General features: G+C 39.5%; 2 protein-coding genes across 2 annotated transcripts in view; one reads left to right on the top strand and one right to left on the bottom strand.

The window, feature by feature from the left end:
• Window positions 1-11,670, top strand: part of spock3 (SPARC (osteonectin), cwcv and kazal like domains proteoglycan 3) — a 16,495-nt gene extending 4,825 nt beyond the window's left edge. The window contains exons 3-11 of the mRNA XM_023418503.2: window positions 3,996-4,035; window positions 6,079-6,187; window positions 6,841-6,949; window positions 7,109-7,217; window positions 7,432-7,545; window positions 7,671-7,892; window positions 8,668-8,730; window positions 8,862-8,999; window positions 9,359-11,670. Of these exons, the coding sequence (XP_023274271.1) occupies window positions 3,996-4,035; window positions 6,079-6,187; window positions 6,841-6,949; window positions 7,109-7,217; window positions 7,432-7,545; window positions 7,671-7,892; window positions 8,668-8,730; window positions 8,862-8,999; window positions 9,359-9,516 (1,062 nt within the window). The 3' untranslated portion in view covers window positions 9,517-11,670. The remainder of the gene's footprint in view (window positions 1-3,995; window positions 4,036-6,078; window positions 6,188-6,840; window positions 6,950-7,108; window positions 7,218-7,431; window positions 7,546-7,670; window positions 7,893-8,667; window positions 8,731-8,861; window positions 9,000-9,358) is intronic.
• Window positions 11,671-15,997: 4,327 nt separating this feature from the next.
• slc44a1a (solute carrier family 44 member 1a) overlaps window positions 15,998-18,698 on the bottom strand; it is an 8,455-nt gene continuing 5,754 nt past the window's right edge. The window contains exons 10-16 of the mRNA XM_023418550.2: window positions 18,221-18,389; window positions 17,953-18,109; window positions 17,723-17,806; window positions 17,486-17,623; window positions 17,121-17,357; window positions 16,683-16,757; window positions 15,998-16,497 (exon numbers count right to left, since the gene is read on the bottom strand). Of these exons, the coding sequence (XP_023274318.1) occupies window positions 16,474-16,497; window positions 16,683-16,757; window positions 17,121-17,357; window positions 17,486-17,623; window positions 17,723-17,806; window positions 17,953-18,109; window positions 18,221-18,389 (884 nt within the window). The 3' untranslated portion in view covers window positions 15,998-16,473. The remainder of the gene's footprint in view (window positions 16,498-16,682; window positions 16,758-17,120; window positions 17,358-17,485; window positions 17,624-17,722; window positions 17,807-17,952; window positions 18,110-18,220; window positions 18,390-18,698) is intronic.

The following is an 18,698-nucleotide window of genomic DNA, read 5'->3' as shown; positions in this document are numbered from 1 at the left end:
AGTGTGACGTCAGGTTGGACGTGTTGGTGAAGAGATGAAGCTCCAGACATTCTCCTTTGCAAGAAACTCAATTTGTTTTAATGAGTTCAGGCTGCTCAGTGTGCACGTGTGTAGATCTGTGTGTGTGTGTGTGTGTGTGTGTGTGTGTGTGTGTGTGTGTGTGCATGTGCGTGTGTGTGTGGATGTGCATATGTGTGCGTTTTGTGTTTTAGTGCGCTTCTGTGTTTGCGTGTATCTGTTGATTCCATTAAGGAATCAGACCGCAAGCACTTTTGTTGTCTTGACTGGTCTAGAGGGCCTGGCCCCATTAATGCAATGTTCTCATTATTCAGTCTCCACAGTCTGCACTGCTAGAAGGGAACCATCCTGAACAGAAAAAAAAAGTACCTTGCTATCTGGCTTTATCTTTGTTAAGTTTAAAAAATACAGGCTCTTTTCTTATTTAGATCTTGCAGTATTTAATGTGCGTAATTCCAAATCTGAAGAGAAGGTACATAAGGTGAGAAAGGGCAGCAATCAAGGACAAGAGGGAGAAACTCATTCGAGCTGAGAAAAAGCCAGAGCTGACCCTTTTCACCTTATAGAGCACAAAGGGCGAGACAGACAGACACTCCTGACAGTTAAAGTCATGCTTTTTGAAAAACTACTAGGCTCCTGTACACATAGATATCCAAAGATCCCCATTAAGATCTGCATAATCAGCTCAGGCTAGTCGAGTTGTGTGTTTTACTGTGAAAAGGTAATATGCAACCTTTCAAAGTATAAATTTAAGAGTATAGATTTTAGATTCAGCAACAGTTAATATGAAATGTTTGAGTCAAGTAACTGTATATGCAAGAAAAAAAAAGAAGAAAGCATGGTTCATTGTCATGAAAAGCAGCTCAGTAACTCTGTCATTGCATCTGTTTCCTTAGCGGGTGACAATACAGGAAACAAACATTACTGAATCTGCACCTCACATACATAACAAGTTCAAGGTCTAAATGTACTTCAGCTTCCTGAGGAAAAATTGACAGCTTGTTGAATAGACAAAAATTAATTAAAAAAACTTGTATACTGTGGAAGACTGCAATGAAGCAATGCAGGAAGATAACTAACCTATAAAACCTAATTTCAACCAGCACTGAATCTTTCTAACACTTTGCAGACCTGAGGACAACACTTTAGTTTGCTCCAACATTTATACCAAAGACAATCTGAACTGTACTGAGCAGTATAGTATACTGTAGTATTGCATCTTTATAAATACGTAAACCCCTGTTTACTCACTTAGAACCTTTAACCTGCACAAATGCCCACACACACTTCCTGCCCTGCCAGTGCTGAAAAGTTGAACTTGGTACTGTCACCATCACTTTTTATGGTAGAACTGCAACTGTCATTGTATTACAGGATCCATGTTACGATTGTATCTCATACCTGATGAATTCCGTTTCGATTTACAAAAGTGAAACAAGCGACAACTAAAAGCACTGTTAGGGCAAAGACTGAGTTGTGATTTGAATGATTCACACCTCTATACGCCTGGCTGATTGTTTTTAAGTGTTCACTTGCAAAAGACCTTTTCAGAAGCACATTCAGCTTTGCGGTTCTTTATTTTCTAACTGCAAAACAAGTGACAACTGCTTTATAATTGTTGTTACTATGGCCTCCCTGTGTCGTGACTGATTCACAATTCATATCTGTTGTTTCTACCCACAGTGGCATATACTGTAGCATAAATAATAGAAAATTATTGAACCGTACACCAAAGAAAACCAAAGGTAGATGAATTCAGAGCCTCTTGGACAGTGTTTCCACTGCTGCTTCTGAATTTTACCTTTAATTTGCATTTGATACATCCTGTTGGTGGAGATTTGCACAACATCAGAATGTGCAAATCTACAATACAGAGCCTTTATTGGGTGGATAAAACACTCATCTCTGTGCAGACTCACTATGGGATTTATCCTGAGAAGACTTTTTTTCTCCCCCTACTTCCCTCCTTTTTCCTATTTGTTCTGGCATATAGAACGGAATGAGTCAACACACACACACACACACAGAGTGAATACACACACATACACACACACAGAGTGAATACACACAAGACAGAGAGACAAATAAAGCTAGAGAGAGAGAAAGAGAATATCTTGTTTTCTGACTTACTATAAATGACTAGTTGCCAAAGCTATGTGTGTGAGCTTTCAATTAGAATTTTGATAATAATAATCTACTACTAAACCAGAAAATTGATAGTAATCAGTGAATTAGGCAAGTAGTTGTGTAAACTTCTTAATTCATTTTTAGGCAAAGTTATTGTACTGCGGTAAGGTAACTTTGTTTTGTCATTTACTTCTAAAGCCAATTATCAGACTGTGGGGACAAAAGTCAGTTGACGCAGGTGTAATGTGGTGATTTGCCTCCAGCTGGGAACTAGGAAGAAAAAAAAACACGAGACCCAAAAGGTTAACCAAGATTAGGGTAAGACTTGGGGTTATAGGCAGGTTACGTGACTGCAAGTCAATGGTATACTTCTTAAGTGGCAAAAACAAGTGTGTGTGTGTGTGTGGTCATGAGTGAAAGTGAATGACAAAAAAGATGAGATAACAGATGAGATATAACAAGAGCAGGTTATCATTGTGATAGAATGAGGAAGAAGACTCTGCGGTGTCTTTCTAACCAGAGAAAGAAATAAGAGGAAAGCTGACGTGAGCTCTCTGAATTCAGACTGAGGGTAAAGCCACAGAGAAAAAGATGGGCGTGTCTCCATCTTGTCCTTCTATTAAAAGATGCCAAATCACTTGGCTCTAATGTATGCATTCCTTACTTAGATTGTGAGAATACATCCATATGCAAGGGACTGAATGGCTTGACTGTGGCAAGGAAGGTTTTAAAACAGTTCAGTTTCAAACCAATGAGGGAATAAAGGAAAGAGCATGGGCCACATTTCACTGCAAGTAATACACATTTTCCAGGAATATCCTGTATTAAGCCACAGTGTAGTTTTTCGATTAAATGCGTTTCTTATTTGGCTCTACAGTATATTTAAAGAAATATATCAATGTTGTGATGCACTGAAGAACTTATTCTCACTCTAAAGCAACTTCTTTGAGCTTTTGATAACTCGGGTTGACAAAGCTTGTCAACTGAACATGAGTTGTTTTAGTGTTAATGGGGAACAGACGCATCTTACAGTAAATTAGATTCCAAAACGTCATATTTATGTTTTTCTGCTCAACTGCACAAAACAGATTTTACTGGCTGATCATAATTTAAATCTTAAAAGGTTTTTGACAGACAGAAGCCTGACATTAAATCCTAGTTAACTTACACTGAAAGCTTTAAACCCTTCACTTAACTGTAAATAGCTAAAGACATTAATTTTTCTTTTTGAAAGCCTGTCACAGTCAGTAATTGAAATCCACTTCAAATTGCATTTTTTGGAACCTGAACCTAAACCTGAAAAGCATTTACTAAAAATTTAAATCTGTTCATCTGTTAAGAGAGCCTCCCTCTGTTGTATGTGCATATGCCATGTGTGATATATACACACAATTCCATTTGGTGGTATAATGGATGAGCAGCACACGCACACACACACATACACACACACACACACACACACACACACACACATACACACACACACACACACACACACACACATATATACACGCCTTGTCACACTTTTTTCACACTTTTTTGCACACGACAGCAGAGTTGCTGTCAACACATCAGCGTTGTCTGGACTAGATATATATGCATGCACCATGTGTTTGTAATTCAGTGTGTTGGTGTGTTTCCATCTGTTTATTTCATTATGCAAAGTTTCCACTCAAAAAGACAAACCTAATGAAAATGAATTTCTTGTTCTCTGTCTCCATAATGCTTTCTCCTAAAGGAAGTGGAGGTTTGTATGACTGCCTAGTCTTGTATCTGTCATATATTATTTACTCTAGGTATCAGGTGAACAGTGTTTTCATGATTTCATATATTGGTTAACCCTATTGTAGGAGCCTGGAACATGGACTCCATCCAAGCCCTTCGATCAAGGTGAGTGTGAGTGAGAGAGCTGGTTCTGTTGTGATTTAAAAACACACATACACACACACATACACACACACACACGCACACACACACACACACACACACACACTAGAAAGGACAAAGAGAAGTTATATCACTTCCAAAGCTGAACAATTTCAATAGAAAATGTTTAGTTAAAATGTTTAATCTACATATGGGTATGTATCTGTATCAAAATATACACAGTGATGGTGATTGGCTGGCTGTGGTCATGATTTTTGGAGAATAGATCAGGGCTGGTTGAGCAAGAGCTGTACAAAGTTTCACAGTGAGTCACACTTATTGCCACTGAGCTATGGCCACTTGAATGTATTATGGTGCCCAAAATGCCGCCCACAGGTGAATTACCTTCAAATTTAGCAGGATTGCTCAAAGTCAGTATGTGCATGACACTACATTTGTTTTTTATTTGTATGATGCATTTAAGAATTATGGAAATTTATTTCAAATAGGTCATGCCAGGAAAAATTTGGCAACCAGTTATAGGAACAGAGTGTGACATATCAAAAAAAAAAAAAAGTTTCTTCCAAATATGTTATGCACTAAACTCAGTTAAGAGTGGATGAAACAGAAGAGCAGCAGTTGAAACAAAATTTACAAATTTAATGTAAAAGTCATGAGCAAAAAAGTTTTGTGCTTGACGGATGCCACATGATCACGCCATCCACTCTAAAAATCAAATCACTTGTTTCTTGGTGCATGGCCTAACTCACCAAATTTTGTTAAGCATTTCTTTTTACATTAGATTTACTTTCCTCAAACAATCATGTGTCTCACTTAAATGTTGTCTATTCCCTGGAATTTAGATGCTTTAAAACATGTTTCTTGAAATGTGGTGACCAATTAGCATCAAGACTTAGCGGCAATGAGGAGTTCATGTCAAATACAGTACAACATTTTTTTTTTGTGCAAACATTTCACATTCAGACAACTTTACAAAATGTCGTATGTTTATGAACGTCTGTTATTTTGTAGCCATCACTGATTCTTTTCACTTCACCAAGCAGGCGATCTATGTAGCGAACATCAACAAGGCGATTTTCTATTCTTCGATCCGCTTCATTTCTCGTAGTATTACAGACTGTGATAAGCTCATACACACATCCAGACACACCAGGACATGAGCACATTCACTCTCCCTTATCGCTGTATCCTCGAACGCACTCGCACATGCCTTCCACACACACACATGCACACACACAGACATGTCGGGGAAACAATAGCATTAGATAGTGCGTTGGAGGATGGAGGCAGGATAATCTGCCAAAGCTGCTCAGGGATTACAGTAAGGTTCTTTAGAGCAGAGGTCATACACAAACTGTTCTGAGATCAGCTGAGGTTCTTAGATCGTGCTCATAGGTGCCGGTCTGGATGCTGACGAGCGGTCAGTAACAGCTAGCTTGTCTTTGACAACAAAGATCACACCCACTGCCTCAGATTCAGATCTTAAATCCGCTCTTACCTTGAAAGCCCAATGTGCCTCTCAGCTGTGGGATCTGATACCAGATCAGTTTGAGGATCTCAGGACAAGAGCACACAGGGGGACTGACACTTAGCGCAGGCTGATGTAAGCTCAGAAGACACCTCTATAACCAGTTCCATCTGTTTTTAGCTGTGAGGATACTTAACGGTATTATGGCTTTGAGTTCAGCGTGAGAGAGACATTGGCAGTATAGTGTGAGAGATTGTGGCTAGACCTAACACACACACACACACACACACACACACACACACACACACACACAGATCTCTAACACATGTCCACATCACTTGGATCTGTTGAAATGAAAGGAAATACATGCTTTAACTAGGAATCATCTATCTAGAATTTCAAAGAACAAAAGCAAAATATAACCTGGGGACATTTCCTCTCTGTCTGCGTTCATGGGCTCAGTCTTTCTAGGAAGCTCTTCAAATAGGGAGGCTACACCTTGGTCACGCACACATGAGCAGTACACATATATACACTTAAAAGAGTTCTCATACAATATGGATGTTTGGTGTTTTTAGGCCTTGATCCAGCCAAGGACCCATGTCTGAAGATCAAATGCAGCCGCCACAAGGTGTGCGTGGCTGAGGATTATAAGACTGCCAATTGTGTCAGCCAGAGAAGAGTTAGGTAAGAACACAATCACAATCTCACAATCACTTTCCACTTTTTTTTCTCCTCCCTCGTTTTTTCTCCCTCGTATTTTTTTTTGTTTTGTTTGTTTTGTTTGTTTTTTTTGCTCACTTCTCCAGGCAGCATGATAAGCAACAATACCAGAGAGATGGCTGTTTGTCTGTTTTTCCAGCTGGACTACTGGTTGCCCAGCTCTCTTGTGACTGTTGTGTGACATTACTGTTTAGTCCAATTACCCCAGCATTGGCACTGCCTTACAACGGACACAAAGTCCTGCCAAGTGATATGAATGGGCTTTGTATGCGTGTGTGTGTCTGTCTGGGACACTGCAGACTGGACAGAGGACGGTAACGCCATACTGACCTCATTTCCCATTCTTAGCAACAACACAATTATGGCTACACATTGCAAGCAAATCGGAAAATAATCACATATAAATCCTAAATCCTTGTCTCATTTCAGAAATTGATGTAAGAACAAGACAATAAATCACAGCTACAAAATGCCAGCAAAACGTTGGCTTTGAATGAAGCACGGAAGAATAAAGAGTGCATGTCGACGAAGGACGCAGCTTCATTTGTAATTGTTCCATATGCATACAGTGAGATGTTTAGTGCTTGTGTGTGTGTGTTTTTGAATCTCCTCTCTAGTTTTAAAGATGCCAATTTGTACCAGAGTCCAGGGTCAAAGTGCAAACCCTGCCCCGTGGTTCACCCCTCTCCCGTTTGTGGAACCGACGGCCACACCTACTCCACCAAGGTACAGATGCTCGCACTATCACATCATCTCTTGCTCATAATAGAAACATCTGAGCCCACAAGTCCGATTTTTTTTTATATCTTGATGAGACACACATCCTGATTTTACTCTCACTTCTGCTTCATGCATTCTGTCTCTGTCTCTGTCGCTCCTGCTCAGTGTAAGTTAGACTACCAGGCGTGCATCACGGGAAAGAAGATCGCTGTAAAGTGTTCTGGCATGTGTCCGTGCCCCTCTCAGCCTGAGCAGAGTTCCGCAGAAAAGAAAGGTACAACTCTCGGCACACGTGACTGAACACTGCAAGCAAGAGTACTTTGCAAAATAAACAGCAAATTCTTCTTAATTAAAAAGTCTTCAGTGACAAGTTCCAGGGCAGCCGTGCTGCGCTGTAGCTGACTCTGACTTCTCATCTACATAAGGGAGTAGAGGGACAATAAAGCATCACTTTATCATCATTAATCATTACTGTTATTATTCCTCAGTGTGCAGTGAGTCGGACCTGAAGGAAGTGGTGAGTCGTCTGAGAGACTGGTTCAGAGTGCTGCATGAGAATGGCAACCACAAGAGAGTCAAGATCCAGAAGCCAGAGAAGAACAGTGAGTCACATGACATTAGCATATGTCAAGAAAAAAACAAGAAGATAGACGCATTTCCTCATGCATCAACACACTCACACTTACTCTTCAGACCTTGCTACATTTACCCTCTCTTCTGTCTGCAGAGTTTGAGGTAGGGGCATCACCTATTTGTAAGGATCCTCTGGGCTGGATGTTCTCCCGCTTGGACACAAACTTCGACCTCCAGCTGGACCAATCAGAGATCAAGAGCCTTTACCTGGACAGGAACGAGCCATGCTCCGATGCGTTCTTCAAGTCCTGCGATACACATGCAGACAAAGTCATAACCAGCTCTGAGTGGTGCACATGCTTCCAGAGGTACACAGGTGCGGTATCCACATGCACTCACATGCAAATCCACAAACACTTAAAATGCATTCACACCCGGAAATACACAATACATGCAAACACAGCTGCCGCCCAGCTTTCTGGTTTTATTTTGACCTACTATACGTACCATAGTTGTCGTCATAGATACAGTTTTCCTGTCATTATCAACATGAAGGGTTTTGCCTCCATATAAAGTGGTTTAGTTGTTTACAACCTGCCTGATCTTTTTGCCCTGTCAGACTTCACTGTTCCAATGTCACCATTTTCCCAGATTTCAGCAATTACTTTGAGCCCAGTGATGTCAATACCAATGGAAATCATGGCCAAAGTTGAAAAAAGACATCTCAAGTTGCGATACACCAGAACTTTTCTCTCATTTATAAACTTATAAACTTCTCCTGGCATAGAAATAATACCTATAATACCTTCCAGCCAACCAGCATGTCATATTCTCCCTTGACATGTACAGAATACATTACCCCAATCTGTAATATACAATAAAATGCAACACAATACAATAGAATGCACTGCATTGAAACACTATTGTGCGAGACCCAGGATGCGAAATTAGTTTTTTTTTGGTCCTGAAGAAACAGCATTTACTGATGAGTCACCGGCACTGCACTTGTAAAAGCAGAGACAGCAGGATAACAAACATCATGACAAAAGCAGAAAGTACACAAAAGAGGCAAAGTTCACACAAACAGATGCATTCGCAGAACAGCAGACTTCTGCAGTTTGTTACCAGAGTCCCTTGTCTCTTCTTTTCAGATTCCCCTTGTAAAGCAGAGCTGTCCAGTATCAACAAGAAGCAAGCAGGGAAGAAGCTCCTTGGTGAGACACACACACACGCACGCACGCACGCACGCACGCACGCACGCACGCACACACACACTCACACACTCAAATGGGCGTTACCCTGACTCACTGTGTGTGTGTCTGTGTGCTTTGGCTTGTATGTGTAGGCCAGTATTTGCCGTCCTGTGATGAGGAGGGCTACTACAGGTCCCACCAGTGTCACAGCAGTAGTGGACAGTGCTGGTGTGTGGATCGCTATGGCAATGAGGTGGCTGGTTCACGCACCCATGGCCCCGCAGACTGTGGTAGGTAAAACACTGTGGAGAACAGAGAGTCTATGTGAGAGTTTGTGTGTTTGTGTAAAAGAATAAAGAGATGCAGTGTGATTTGCAGTTAAAGCATCAAAGCATTATTAACTCTCTTTTTTGTTTTGCATGAAATCTCTTACTTACCACAATGTATTTGGATCATAAAACTATTAAATTTAGCTGTTTCCCTGATGCGTTAAGCTAAGCTTACCAGCTGATGGCCGTATTTACTGTACAGGCATTAGAGTGGTATTCATGCTCTCTTCCAACTCTCCGCAAGAAAGCGAGTAACTGCATTTCCCACAATGTCAAACTATTTCTTTAATCATAAGTTTTGGTTTCATTTCTGTCCCTAGGTGTGATTTTGGAGTCTTCTGGAGACCTCGGTAGCGGAGACTCGCTCTTTACTGATGATGATGAAGATTCGTTTGTCCTCAACGACCAGGCTGGGATGGACGATGAGGACGATGAAGATGAGGATGACGATGACGACAATGACGAGTACCTGTCATAATTTAAAAAAAAAAGAAAACGAAAAAAAAGAAAAAAGAGAAAACTGTTTTTTTTTGGTCAAACTGCACGTTTCTAGGTGACTCCCCAGGCAGATACTTAATCGTACTAACAGCCTCTGGACTCCTCTCTGTGTATTGTTTGTTCATAATTTAAAAAAAAAAAACAAAAAAAAAAAACAATACTCCTGGCAAATGTTTATGATTTCTCTTCCTGTCTAAGTATAAAATAGGATTGGTTAATGGCACTTGTTCACTTATGTGCCAGCCAACCAGAGAATATGACAAGGACTACCTTCGACAACCACTTCGGTGCTTTGGATTTGGTCACTTGTGCAAAGACCTCTCCCTTCATTGGACAGTCCATGTCTTCTAGTGTGTCCTGTCCTTGTGCAGCACTCCGATGCCTGAGTGTGTTGATGCCTGAGGCGCAATGTTAAAGAGATTTCCTCTCCTTCACCCCCCCCCTCCCCCACTCTCCTTATCCTCCCTATAAAATGCTCCTGTGTATAGGTGGGATGCTGATGATGTAGATAAGAGAATATTGCACTCTTTAGGTTTCTTTTGATCTTGATTTGTAACTGTGACTGTAACTGTGTGGAAAAACAAGATAAGAGTTAGACATGCTTCATTAGGAGAATTAAGGAAAAAAAAAAAAAAGAGACACAGTGTGAGTTGGATAACAATCAGAACAGACATGCTAGCTGTTTTCACTGAGACACAGATCAAGTCAAATCATCTCAAAGGCCCAGCAACAAGGAAAGACAAATTACTGCTTGGTCGCTTGTGTTAGGGGGAAAAAATATTATTATTATCTATTTTTCTAATCCATCGTTGGATGAATACAGAAGATGAAACAGATTTGTCGTAGCATGTCTAATACTGTGTGATGTTGTTTCAGTCTGTAGAACCAGAGGCTAAACCTTTGTGGAACTCAAACAGAGGAACAGAACAGAGCTTGAGGTTGAGAAATTCCCCCAAGCGTGTACAGATGAAACTACGCTTATATAGTCATAAACTGCTTAAGCCACAAATCTGTGTGATAAAAATGTTTACTGACCTTTAATAGGTCAGTGAGCTCAAAGGAGAAAACGTGGTGTTTTTACATTTTCAGATATATAGTTAAGTCTTGGACCTGAGCGCGGTTTGAGCACACAGTAACAGAACAAATCTCTTGCACAGTAATAAAACCACAGAGCCATGCAGACCTGTTGATTATGTCTGGCAGGGGATAAAGGGGAAGGTGTGCCTTGTACTGGTGAGGACAGATGGCAGTAGTAGTTGGAGACACATGCTTACTGGACTGACTTAAGCTTGTCATGACAATGCATAAGAGTGGCTTTACTGTCAAGCTCAGATACTTGTTGGGTTTTGGTATGGCTTGTGTTTTGGGTCTCTCTTACAATGGTGTTACATAGGCCATATTTCAGATCAACATAGGATAGCTAGAATGTAGAGAAGCACAGAGATACTTAGCAGTTAAGTAAACACTTAGATTCTGCTGGATTTGAAAATGTTTTATATATTAGTACACTGGCTAGAGGAAGCTTTGGTTTAGACAGCTTTATATGAAAAAAGACGATCATCTTACAGTGTTTTGCTTTTACTTTGTTTCAAAAGCTTGATTTGTACCTGATCTGCTCTAACTACTTATAGTGTATATCTGTCAGGGTTGAAAACTAAAACCCATCCAAGATTTGTGTATTCTTGATAAGTCCTGTGGCTGGTTATGCAGACCTGGGACCTGCTGTACTATATTAATTTTCAATTATTAATCTGCTGTCAGGCTTCATTTTGAATCAAACATCTGTTGAAATTCCATGTTAAGACCTGAAAAGTGCCATTTAACTGTCCAAAAGTCCTTTTATTATGATTATTATTATTATGATTATTATTTTTTATAATTTTATCCTCCCCCCCCATTCCTTTTAACTTGGAATTTCAATTCACTTTACGAACTGGAAAACATTTCAGTCTCAAAGTGTGCTGTTTCATGAGTGTGATGACATGCAAATCATTTTAATGACCTCAGACACTGTAGCCACTCTCAGCCAATCACACACTGTCATCACAGCTCTGATAGTGTTTAAAAGTTATGATACAGATGCATTTTTTACAGTGTATGTATGATTTGCTGAAATAAAAGCTATATTGACCAATGTCTGCTTGACTGTGTCATCATGCATGTTACTTAGAGGACAGAATACATGCAGACAGCTCTTGTTGCTGTGCGACCACACACTCCTGTTCTATATCTAATGTTTCAGTTCTCTGTAGCGTGCTTATATTTAGGGAAAGACAGAGAAGTTGCAGGGGGGTTTTCGTGTGATAAAAGTTGAGGTCCATACTTGTCTCTCACTTTAAGGTGGACAGCTGTTGTTGAGGTATATAGTTAGTTGACACAACATCTGCCATAAGTGGAAGTTGAAAGTATTTATGCATGACTTTAATTCAAAAGCAGAGATAGCTGACAGTGGTCAGGAGTGACAAACTCTGCTTGTTTGTAGGCAATGAGTTCAGTGTGCAAGAACATTACTGCATTATGTAGGAGAAGAACAGGTGAATATTTTATGAGTCACAGCCACACCCACACAATACACCATACATGCATGCATACACACAGCACATGAGAGCTCACGTAAATACGTGTAGAGCAAAAGTCATACACTAAATAAATTAGTACAGGAAAAAGGTACATTCACTGACCTGGAAAAAAGTTTGTTGCCCTTTATTCGAGGTGAGAACTACAGTTTTTCTTTCTTAAATCCACTCCAGTGTAAGCAGGCTGCAGGAACTCACACAATGCGTAAATGTGTGTGTGTGTGTATGTTGGCAAAAGAACCTGTCAGCAGCTCCAGATAGGGAAGTCCCTGGGTAAATATCAAATCCTCCGCCTGTATGTGCTGACCATGAAAGAAATGTGGAGAGATACCATCTCACTGGCTAATTTCCACACACAGTGAAGCCTGTTGTTGGAGACAACCCAACAGTAAAAAGTGATCTGCCAGTGTGTGGGGAGACAGACTGACTGAGCACTGATGGGAAATGCCTCAAATTGCAGGAAGCACTTTTGATATTCGGAAATCAGGTTTCTTGGATAAGCAATGCTCTGTGACGCAGGTTCTTTTATCACTTCCACACTCTGGTGCAGGAGGTATTGTTGCTGTGTGAGGTGTAATCACCTACTGTATGTGTGTTATTAGACATAATATATTATATGATGATAATGATTATGATCCGTGTCATTGCTCTCTAGGGATTTATAACCTCTTTACTCTTTACTGTTTGCACTGGTGGCCGGTTTTCATTGTTCACGTCTTGCTTGTGCACTAAATGTAAACACCATTGAAAAGGTCTGAGCTGAGCGAGCGAGCTGCTGAAGAGGCAATATGGCTCACCTTAATGGTTAAGTCACTGTTGGTCAATACACACTCTGGCACAGACACACAGTGGGCTCATGTTACTGTGCCTGAGTCAGCACTAACAATAGACATCCCTATGCCTATAGCCGTGGGACAGGAACAGGTTTAATGGTTGTAAACTATTTAGACCTTCTGTCATGAAGCAAGTGATTATTTCATACACTTCCTGTGCTGAGAACACTGTAGGATGATATACAGTGTGCATTTTCCAAATGAATAAATAAAATGCACATACACTTCAGAATGTGTGGTTTAAAATATCAAAAAGGGCTCTTAAAACACACATTATATTCATTTAAAATTTATTCAGAGAAGCCACAATAAATTTTAAATTTCCCTGCAGATACTTTCTGTTGTAGATTAAAAACATATATATATATATATATATATATATATATATAAAATTCTGAAAACCCCACAGAGTACAAAATATGGTGTAATTCAAAGAAATCTAATCTATATGGTATTATTTCAAAATACACAGATGGGGGGAAAAATGAAAGGAAAAGAAACCAAAGTGTGTTAGCTGATGTGATTCAGTGCTCCTTGTCATAAATTCATAAAGTGCATTGAACTCTACTGGAGGGATGAACAGTGCTCTTACAGGACATGCCCTCATTTAGTGTTTTGCTGGTGGTAGTGGGAAAGGCTGTCAAGCACATCACCACAGAATCTCTTATAGGAACCTAGAGGACCCCTAAAATCCCCTCAAGACCAGAACATCCTGAAGGCCCACTAGAAACCTTCTGAAGGACTTCCATGACCTCTTTAAAAAACACTGAAACCTCAAAGACTCCTAAAGGAGTCATTGGCCACTAAACCGATCAAATCTACACGTAGAACTTTCTCAGTGATCATTAGAACCTTCAAAAGACCCCTAAAAACTCCTGCCGGACTTCTAGAGCCTCCTCATTGATCACTACAACCTCCTAAAGGACCACTAGATCCTTTTTAACGACTAAAACCCTCCATAGAGCCTCTTCAATGACCATTTAAACCTTCTAAATAACACAACCTAAAGGACCTCTAGAACTTTCCCATCGAACACTAAAACGTCTTAAACAATCCCAAGAACCTCCTCAATAACCACTAAAGCCTCATAAAGGACCCCTAGAACTTTCTTTAGATTCTGTAAATAATTCACTGATGTGGTGTCTTAGTAAGCCTCAAGCCAGGTTGTTCCTTTAATTTGTCACCTTTCTATGTGTAAAAAATGTTATAGAGGATGTGCCTTTCATAAGAAGTGAAAAGTGACTGATTTGGCTCATTAAACTCCAGCCATTAATTTGCAAATGTCTGAGTCTGGCCGCTTTGCTCACAATTTCTGAGTTTTATGGAGGCAGACAGCAGTGCGCAGAGAGAGCTTTCCCATCAATAACCTCTAACTGCTTAGTGGCTTGATTCTTTCCTGGTCAATAGTGGATTGGAAAGGAACAGGAGGGGTTGAGGCAGTAATCTGTACATTAGTAGATTGAGGAGTCACTCATGGGAAAACAGATTTATGTCAGGCCAGTCTAACTCTAACTTTATGTTGATCATAAACATATCTAATCTACAAGGTGACTTTAGTAATTTACCTGTAAATTTCATACATTCTAGATACTGTATTTACTTCAGAATGTGTTTACATACTCTTCAACAGCTACAAAAAAATCCCAATTGCGTATGTACATGGATTTAAAATATGTGGTGAAAAATAAATACCTAGATACCTACAAAAAGATTTGGGTCAGTTGTAACAATACACATACATTTCATCTACTTGTCAAAAGTTTTAGATGTTAATTTTTCCAGCTTCTACTTAAATATACATGATTCAATAACTCAGCGTTTATCAAATTAAAGCACTGAACAGATAAAACAAGATTTTAAGAACAAGGAATAATTTAAGGTTCTTATTGAACAAAATTTTTTATCAAATTTTTGACTCATCCAGCAGCTGAACACACTCATGGTGTTCTTTCTACAATTGAAATCAAATCTAAGTGAGTTCATCCAAAACCAGCTCCATGGGGTGAACTTAAAGGCTTCATTTTCTTCCACTCAAACTCAAACAAAAGTTAACTACCCGTGATGTCATTCAGGGTTTGTCTTTTGGAAATCAAATCAAAATCAAGTCATGAAATATGGAAAGATGTCTAAAAAGTGATGACAAATCAAAATGTCAACCCAATTTATTTCCCATAAGTGGATTCAGAGAACCCTGACCCTATAATTCCTGGTATGAGGTTATAATGTAATTTTGTTTTCATTGTTTTTGAAGGGCATGACATCTGTAGTGCATATACAGTGGAAATGTCAGTCATTTTATGAGATTTGCTGCCCTCAGGTGGTTGAAGTAACACCTTACAGCTGATTATTTGGAGCAAAGTTGCTCTTTTTGTTAATGCCAGCGCTTCATTGTGCAACAGTTTTTCTCAATGAATTTAGTCAGCAGACTGTAATCTCTAATGTTAATACGTTACACTTTGTGTTAGAGTTGAACTCAGCTTAGAATTAAAAAACAGTTAATTTTGCTGAACAGACTGAAATGTCTTGGGCTGCAGTTTAGGACTGTCAATTGTACTTTTTCACACAAGTTAAAAATCCTTACCATGGAATTCTATTTCAGCATATGTTAGTCTCCTACACAAGTGATATTATACAAGTATTATACAAGTATATTATATAATTTTACATTTTATGGCAGTTAACGCTGAGATTTTGGAGCAAGGACTCCTACAAACACTCTTTTGTAGAGTACGCTAAAATCAAAATATTTAATTGGGGTTCCATTTGTGTATCAATTATATGTTGCACAATATTCTCACTTACTGTGCAGCTCCTTGCAATGAAGATAATGACAAATCTAACATTGTGATTATTTTTAAATGAACTTGCTTCCCCCTGCTGGCTAGAAGTGGGTGATGTAATATGGAGGGATTTCATAGTCACATCAAGGTAGAGATTCAAAGATATGACCTGCAGTAGACTGTGGCTGAAGAGGAAACAGTAGATCGTGTTTGATCTATTCTCTACAGGGTTTTATCAATGTGAACAAAAGATCAAACAATAAAACGCTGTGTTTTATTTAAGTATAAAATTTAATAAGTAATAAACAACTTCAACAGCCTTAACAAAACATAGTTATCCATTTCAAAATGTACACTGAGCCATTCAAACTACAGCTAACACTGTTAAAAGAAGGAAACCAAACATGTTAAACCATGTTAAACCATTTATATTATTATTTAAAAGGGAAAACTCAATAAAAGGGAAAACTCAGGTAGGAAAAAGGTGAATCTGTTGCATCCATGTTATTAATGAAACAAAACAATAACAAAGATAACCTATTGCTATAAAACTATTAGTTTCTAACTTTAATTTGCAATCCCTTGCTCAAAAATAAACAATAAAACTTGATGCATCTTTCACAAAAGCTATGTAATGTTTCTATATAAAAAGGTATTGTTATTTTACTGATGTCCCTGGAGTGAAATGCTGGTAAACTCGGAGTTAAGCTTTATTTTTAGTGGTTTTGGCAATCTCTCTTGCACTTGGTCAAGCTACAGTCCCCCCACGTACCTGCAAGAGAAAAAAGAGAAGTATTTTAATCACTTTGTCGTCATCTGATTCTCATTCACAACAAATGAATGTGGTAACACATCTGTATTTTCACTGCATTTCACAACTTTGTTCTTTATTTACAACTGAACCGACAAAGCTTACATCCAGTATACTGATAACACCACAAAGATAGTCCAACTCACCATGGACTTCATTTCCCGTCCATCTCCATCATCTGGCTTGTGCCAACCCATTTTCTTACTGTTCTCAACAAATTCCTGGGAGGGAAAACAGAGTTATTTCACTTTCTCTTCTTGGATATTGTTCAAAAAAAAAAAAAAATCTGAAAGAGGCTTGAGGGAAAAATCCTCCTACAAGTTCACAAATGTCCAAGAAATGAAAATTTTTTCCTGAGTTGCCAAATTTTCATATGATTTTAATCAAAATGCCTGCCACGGTTACTGTACATGATTCACTGAGAGCCTATGACCACAACACAATTGTAAAATGCTAATGTTACGAAAACCACTGGGCCACAATAAATAAATAAAAACATCCAATATTCCAAAGGCACATAAGAAATGCTTTAAAAAAAAAAACAAGCAATAACAAAAACCGCCCTATACATGATTTCCTCTCACCATTAAGGCCTTGTCCATGTAGTACTGCCGTCCAGGGCTGCCATCATTATACTTTGTGTCCACAGCAAAGCAGAGGAAGAGGACGTCAACCACATTCTCAAACACAGAAAGGAAGCAGTGGGCCACCAGGAAGGCAAACAGACAGACGATGAGGAGAGGCAGCACCCACACGGTGTAGTCCCTCTGGTAGTTCAGAGCCAGGACGCCAGCAAAAGCTGTACAGGAGACTATAAGCACCTGAGAGCGCAGATTAAAGGCTGGTTAGAAAACACTAAGGTGTGTTTGGTTTGAGGGAGTATCTCCTGTGAAAAACTCCAAAGTTGTTTCAATGCGCAGTTGCAGCATAGTAAGTGTCTGCGTGGTACCTTTCCCATGAAGAGGACAAAGTCGCCCACAGTGTTTATGGCGGCCACTCGGAGGGCATTCTCCACCAGGATAAGGAAAGCGTCACGGGCTGAGGTGCAGAAGTTTGTGCTGTTGATGGCTGTCGCAGTGTAAGCATTCTGAAATGATATGATATGGCCATGTTTACAATAGATGCTTGGGATTTTATATATAGTGTATGCTGGATTTTCTTCTTTCCCCAACCTGAGATTACTTACTTGATTCAAGTATGCTAGACACTTCTCCAGACACCACAAACAGCACACACAAGCTTTCAGCATGCAACGAGCACAGGCATTTTCCTATGAGAAAAGGAGAAATTTACAGGTTATGTCAACAGCAGTATACACTTGTATACATGACAAATGGCAGAAATGTTCACTTACTGGCCTTAATGTGAGTGTGATGGAGTTCCCTATTAACTCATAATAATGATTTCACAGCTCACCTTTCCTTTGAGTTGGCTATGGATGTATGTTAGGATGAGACGAGGGATCTTAACAAGTGTGATGATGAAAGAGCCTTTGGCCAGAGTACCCAGGTGGTAGCGGATGGTACGTGCCATAGATGACAGGATGGGAGTCACTGGCATCTGGGACTTATTTCTTCAGTTAATCAGATACAGGGAGATGACATAATTGAAATAAACTAAAAACTGAATTATCAGATTAATAAGACACTAAAACACGAATCATTTTCTGTTACTTTTTTTGTACCTTGTGAAATAGTAGGTGACCACAGCTCCAGCAATGGTCATCTGCTGGAAGGCAAGAATGAACTCACTGATCCAGATGAGACCCACAGCGTGGTACCACACCAAGTACTGAAGAGGTCCTTGCATGTGGTATTCAACCGCACCTGTAGAGTTGTTCTTTATAGGTGTCCCTGTGAGGAGAATACAAGTGTGAGTTTGAGCTTCTAAAATATGTCCCTCTGAATTTGCTTGATATTCTTAACCATTCTACCTGGAAACAAATGCAATAATTGTACTTGACTAACCTTTACTTGTAATTCATAAATATCTGCATCAAGCATCTCAGCTCACAACTGTTTCACCACTGTTTTTCATGAATTCAAAACTCTTCTCTGTCACTTGGTATTGTTGTGACCACTGACCGTCATTTCCTGCTGTTTCTCAACTGGCAACCCAACAACTCTATTAAAAGAATAAAATGCCCAGAAAGGTAACCCCCC

Source organism: Seriola lalandi, unplaced genomic scaffold (genome assembly GCF_002814215.2).
Source record: "Seriola lalandi dorsalis isolate HSWRI2012SDOR001 ecotype SW California unplaced genomic scaffold, Sedor1 jcf7180002054582, whole genome shotgun sequence".
NCBI classification, from domain to species: Eukaryota; Metazoa; Chordata; class Actinopteri; order Carangiformes; family Carangidae; genus Seriola; species Seriola lalandi.
Note: the sequence above shows the minus strand (reverse complement) of the source record. Positions and strands in the feature narration are given on the sequence as shown.